The sequence below is a fragment of the Vanacampus margaritifer genome, chromosome 11, assembly GCF_051991255.1.
Source record: "Vanacampus margaritifer isolate UIUO_Vmar chromosome 11, RoL_Vmar_1.0, whole genome shotgun sequence".
Taxonomy (NCBI): Eukaryota; Metazoa; Chordata; class Actinopteri; order Syngnathiformes; family Syngnathidae; genus Vanacampus; species Vanacampus margaritifer.
Genome location: NC_135442.1, coordinates 12,523,228 through 12,529,227, shown reverse-complemented (window position 1 = coordinate 12,529,227; position 6,000 = coordinate 12,523,228). Strand labels below are relative to the sequence as shown.

General features: G+C 39.4%; 1 protein-coding gene across 3 annotated transcripts in view; it reads right to left on the bottom strand.

Moving 5' to 3' along the window:
- Positions 1–2,062: 2,062 nt before the first annotated feature.
- Positions 2,063–6,000, bottom strand: part of igsf3 (immunoglobulin superfamily, member 3) — a 106,945-nt gene continuing 103,007 nt past the window's right edge. For all 3 annotated transcript variants that reach the window (XM_077579433.1, XM_077579435.1, XM_077579434.1), the window contains exon 10: positions 2,063–5,334. In XM_077579433.1, the coding sequence (XP_077435559.1) occupies positions 5,084–5,334 (251 nt within the window). In that variant the 3' untranslated portion in view covers positions 2,063–5,083. The remainder of the gene's footprint in view (positions 5,335–6,000) is intronic.

Below are 6,000 nucleotides of genomic sequence, written 5' to 3'. Positions count from 1 at the left end.
TTATTAACTCATTTACTGCCATTGACGGTTATAGACGTCAAATATTTATTTGAACTATTTCTATTAGTTTAACATTTTTCCCATTTTTGTTAAGAAGAGTATGAAAACCTAGAATTTTTATTGTATATTTAGAACAGATATAAAATTTGTGATTAATCGTGAGTTAACTCGTGAAGTCAATTAATGACGATTCAAAATTGTAATCGCCTGACGCTCCTAATTTTTAATAATCTTTTCTTTAATCGCGCCAGGTGATTAAAATGTTTAATTGTAATTAATCGCATGACTTCAATAGTTAACTCACGGTTAATCATAAATTTTATATCTGTTCTAAATGTACAATTACAAAATTCTAGTCATACTCTTGTTAACAAAAGTGGAAACAATTTTAAACAATAGAAATAGTTCAGATGAATTTTTTACGTCAATAGCCGTCAATGGCAGTGAATGAGTTAAAAAGTATCAGTGTTATGCAATATGTGTGTGCTTATTTGAGGTAAGGTGTTTATTTGCTTAAGGATAAGCACTTAATTGTCACTGCATCTATCACATTGGCATAGATGGGAGGTTGTTGCTCACTTACATAAATGCCAAATATAATATGAGGGCATTTATTTGAGGGGATTTTTTATTTATTTGTTAATGTCTATTAGTTGAGCAGAAGTGAGTGTTGTCACGATTGCAAACTGAAGCTCTCTCCTCTTGTGTTTGCTCAAGAAACAGGAGAAAAGTGGGACAAAAAGACTGAAAGCACTGAAAGGGACAATTCTGTTGTTTTTTTCCTCCATCCTGAAGTTGCGAGTTGGCTCGGGCTCACAGTAACACAAGCATTTAAATGCCTGCTAGATTTAAATGTGAGTCTTCCTTTCAGTCTAGAGAGATTTTTGTCAGGAGCTGCTCCAAATCTCCAGCAGAGCCTCAAATCTACAACCGGAACAACCACGCCATGTTTTATACAAGTATGTACAGTACGGATGATTGATGTTCCGGTGCTTGCTATTTTCCTGTCCTGGCACTGTGATGTATGAACAGGTGGTGTGCGTTTGCTCTTGGCTTCAGTGGGAGTCATCAGGAAAGAAATACATACAGTATAAAGTATACATTATATATATATATATACAATATACTGTATATAGAGAGACATTTTCTTTCTCCCCATTTGCAACTCCTTAACTCTGATGTTTAGTGGTTCAAAGGTCACATGCCGCCCAGGTGGGACAGCAACACGCTAAAGCCTGCAGAGCTTTTAATCCCTCTTGACATTAAAATGAAATTTTATGATTTCACATTATTTAATGGCAATTTATACAGCTTTAGGAATCATACAGTGTAAGGATTCTGTTATTTATTTGGCTGTTTTAAGAATATTAGTTTTCATTCAAAAACATTTCTTTTTTTTAGGAAAGCCATTTCTTCAGATTTTGTTTGTGGGTCATAAAGTTTTTTAGTATTTTTTTTTAAAGATAAAATAACTTGATATGCATATAAAGCACATCACAAATAATACAAACTCACAAAATAGTAAAATGCATTTAAAAAAAATAGTTTTGTGACAAACAGAAAATTAATACTTTGTTATTTATTGTGGTTAATTTGGCATTTAACTCATTCATATTAATATGAAATAACTTTGTGTAAAAATCTATTTGATTACCTTAATGTAATTTTACCTCGCTTATTTATTATTCATATGCTATTTAAAAAAAAAATTTTCTGCATTGTGATTAATTTGGCATTTAATTCAAATTTTATTTATATTAACAAATTTTTAAATCCATTTATATTTAACTGCATAATTTGTACTTAATTGTAACAATTTGTATTTTATGACCCCAAAATTTAAATAGTAGCTCCTATGCATCATTTTGTGGATTTGTTACTTTTAATTAATTTAATTTAAAAAAGACCTCTGTAATTTTACTGTATAAAATGTTGCTCTGTATATTTTGTTAATTCACTTTTTTTAAATTTATTTAATTAATTTTAAATATAACCATCTATACACAGCATAGTACATGTGGAAAAAGTGGATCTTTGTTTTGTGCTTGAAAGAAATCAATCGTCTCTGTAAGTATTTTTATTGCAATAAACCGACAATAGCAAAGTGCCTTTTTAATGGTCACAATGGCAACTATTGGACAGAAGAACAAAATAAAATTAAATAAAAAAAACAACAAACCATAGTGATATAAAAAAAAAAATACATCACCGAGCATTACTGGCTGAACCGAAAAGATCACCACAAACTATTTTGGACAGCTAAATGGTGGGTGGAGCCAGCAAACAGTGGACACATGCAGCCCTCACAAAGGCAGCTACGACACCGTCTCAAATGAACCCTCGGAGGCAGCTAGGGATGCTACTCGTCATCCTTTGTTAATTTAATAGTAGGATTATTACTACAAAAAACACCAGTCAGATCTGTACAGCTCCGGCAATGGTGGCGGTCCTTCGCTTCCTGGCCACGGGGGGATTTCAAGCTGCATGAAATGCAACTGCTTGGGGAGGACGAATACAATCACATTTCATTGAAATTGAAGGAGGCCATGTTTCCTAAGCACCTTGCAAACCTTCACGCGGCAGCTTACATGCACACAAAGGGAAATCAACTACTCGTTCATAGCTGTGTGTTCTCATCTTGTAGAACAATAACACTCGACATACTGTATGTGTGCGTGTCGAAAAGTGTGCTTTGGTTGCATGAAGCAATCCCACATGGAGGCCACTGTGGAATACTTGTGATTTGCTAATTGTTTTTTTTCTAATTGGATGTGAAGCTGCCATTGTGGAGGCTTGCGTGACCATGTTAGAAACACACTCTCAAGGTAGATTGGAACATTTTGTACTACTTGGTGTCCATTTTGTATGAACGTGGCATTCAAATGATGTCCACATGGTTATTTCTGTTAAAAATCACAAACAAAAAAAGTCACAATTTAGTAGGATTTGGTACGAATGCAATGCACTGTTGCAGCTCACAAAGAGTCACCTGGAAATTGTAGAAAATATTACCAGTACAGTACTGTATATACAACTATACATATTTAATATGTACCCATGTCTAAAAAGCAAAGCGTGGAGAGCCTCTGTTGGCAAAATGCAGGCCGTATGTGGCGTGATCGTTCATTGCCTCGAAAATATCTTTCTCTGTTTGCTTTTATGCTTGACAATCGCACCATGATTTTGTGGTTCCACCCCAAAAATATACAGTTTGCGTTAGTGAAGCCTCAAAATATATGGTTGCTCGAATTTTTTTTTTCCCAATTGTTCAGATTGTACTCCTTTAGCTTGTAGTATAGTCGATCGAATTGCACAGTGCCAACTTTTCGTACCACTTCCTACTAAATTCTTGAGACAACATTGTATAAGATTGTGAGCCGTATCACACTTGGATATTTTACCATACACAATTTTCATTGGACAGCATCAATATAGTGTTTAGGGGGTCCTCAGTATATGACATAGCTCTATCAAAAAAACTTCTGTATGCTATAGCACGGTAGTAAAGTCTTAATTACAGTCAATATTTGTATGAAAAAAAACTTCTAGACCATAAATATAAAACCTGGATCAGATTTTCTTACGCTAACTCATACACCAAGGACCCCCTGTATTAGCAAACATTACATGTTCATTTGTGTGTGGTGCTGTGGGGGAGGGGGCAACCAACGAGGCTCAGGAAGTCCAGCGGGGGTTCGGGGCGGCGCTCTGTCACACAAACACGACGCTCAGGAGAGTTCCAAGTTTACAAAACATCTAAAATGCCTCCTGCGGTTTTGTCATGCAATATACATGTTGACACGACTGAGACGACAAAGTTGGAGGAGGGGGAGGGGCTTGTTGGGGGCGGGGTTTCATTTCTATTTCTATCCCCCGCCCCCTCCTCTCATTTTAGGTCCAGTCTGGCAGTGAAAGGGTTCAAGTGTCAGTCTTTTCTGTCTCTTGCATTCTCGGGAAGGCGATGCAATTTTCCCCTTCTGCCTCGTTTTAGGAGGCATGTTGAGTGAGACACTTTTTGAAGAAAAGAAAAAAAAAAAACACGCACAAAAAAAATCCATCTGAGGCAAAGCGTCACAAAATAAACTTGAAAGTGAGCGGGAGGCTTTTTTTTTTTTTTGGTTGGTCTTTTCTGAATGTCGCACACGTAAAGCCACAACTCGCCCTCAATTCATTTGGCCGGAAATGAAGAATCTCCAAGCGAGCGCTCGCCATCACGCAGCCGACTGGCATCGTCTGCTCAGTGCAGTTGCCAGGTAACGCAAGCAGCGGAGAATTCCAAAGCAAAAAAACAAAAAACAAACAGCTATGCAAACAAGTATAAAACAATAAATAGAAAACTCTTTAAAACAAACACATTTTGCACCACCCACGCATGTGTGTGTGTGTGTGCGTGTGTCTTACAGTATGTACACACTACTTCAGAGTAAAAAGTCATTTTTCACATATCTTTTGAACACAATAGCACGGAACAAATTCAAAGGAAATGCGCGAGGTTTTAATTCCCGCCGTGTAATTTTCAATTGAGAGTAAAAACGTTCACAGCAGGAGGTAAGCGGACGCCTTTACGAGCCGAGCCGCTTTTGGACCAATCAGCTTGGGAATTAGGACGTCTTGGCAAGTGATGGAGAAGATCCTCGGCAGGATGTGGAGCAGTCCCTGTTAGTTTTGTTTGTTTCCCCGCAGTGTGAAAATGGTGCTCCAGGACTTGCTTCAGTGGGCCAAATTCTTCTCAGGGCCAGGTGGACCTTTCCTTTGTCTCTTGGCGAGGCTGCCAAGTCGCCAGCTATGGAGTCAGTGGGCTCGGAGCATCGCCATGGCAACCAACTTAGTAGGCCAGGCTGCTCTTGGATCAGGACTGTCGAGCTTTTTGTTTTTTTCTCAAAAGGGGGGAAGGGGGGGGGGAGGGTCCAATCAATGCTGAGAGTTCCTTCTCTTCAAAAGTGTGCTGAAAATTTCACACGGAGACACACAAAAATGACACTCACGCACACACAGAATAATCAGGCAGCCGAGCGACTGATGGTTCAGGACAGCAGTGAGCGACGGACGGGGGAATCCCCGAAGCGGAGTCCTGGCCCCGGCTCTAGTCGACGGAGCCGGGGTGCAGGCTGAGCGCGGGCGGGTCCAGACAGGTGGGCGAGTAGCTGAGGTGCGGTTCCTTGATCCACAGGAGGGGGGCGCCGTTTTTGCCCTCCTGGCTCTTGTTGTTGTTGCGGCTCTTGAAGCGCACCAGCAGCAGGGCGATGAGGAGCATGCCGAAGATGGGGAACGGGTAGAAGAAGACGAAGTAGAAGAGCGCCTCGTTGGAGCACACCACCGACTTGACGCTGGACTCTGCCGGCGGACACACACACATGAGGTCATTTCGTACCTTCAACAATCAATATTTATTTTATTATTGTCACATTTAAGAGATAGATAGATTTAAGGAGGGCACCGCAAACACAACAAGGCATCACAGAACAAATCTAAAGTCCATGAGTAACTTACTCAACATAACGCTAAATTAAGAGCCGCTCGCCGAAGAGAGGGCCATCATGCGTGGGAATTACCTGTAGCTGTAAGTCCATGCACCTTTCTTTTTCTTCTTGGTCATAAGCTCCTTTTCTCCGTTGCAAATAAACTTTCCAAATATCTCAGTTTTTTTTACTCATTTTGCTAACTTGTCGATTAGCATCAGCGCTACGCCACTGAGATCATTAGCATCTCGACATGCGTCAAAAGTCCATCGTAAACAGAGAGAATCCGGTCACGTTTCAAAATAAAATATTTTTAAGTCTTGGCTAATCAATTAACCGGAAGTACAGTACGCTTTTTTTATTCTTTCAACTGTGCGGCCCACTGGGGCCCGGTCCAAAGCGTATAGGTCACATTAATGGTGAAAAATGACTAAATATATCATTATATTTGATGTTTGAACAGGGGTGTGTAGACATTTTATATCTGGCGTAATTGGATAAATCCAATTCTCCCAGGCCCACACACACCAGATACATTATT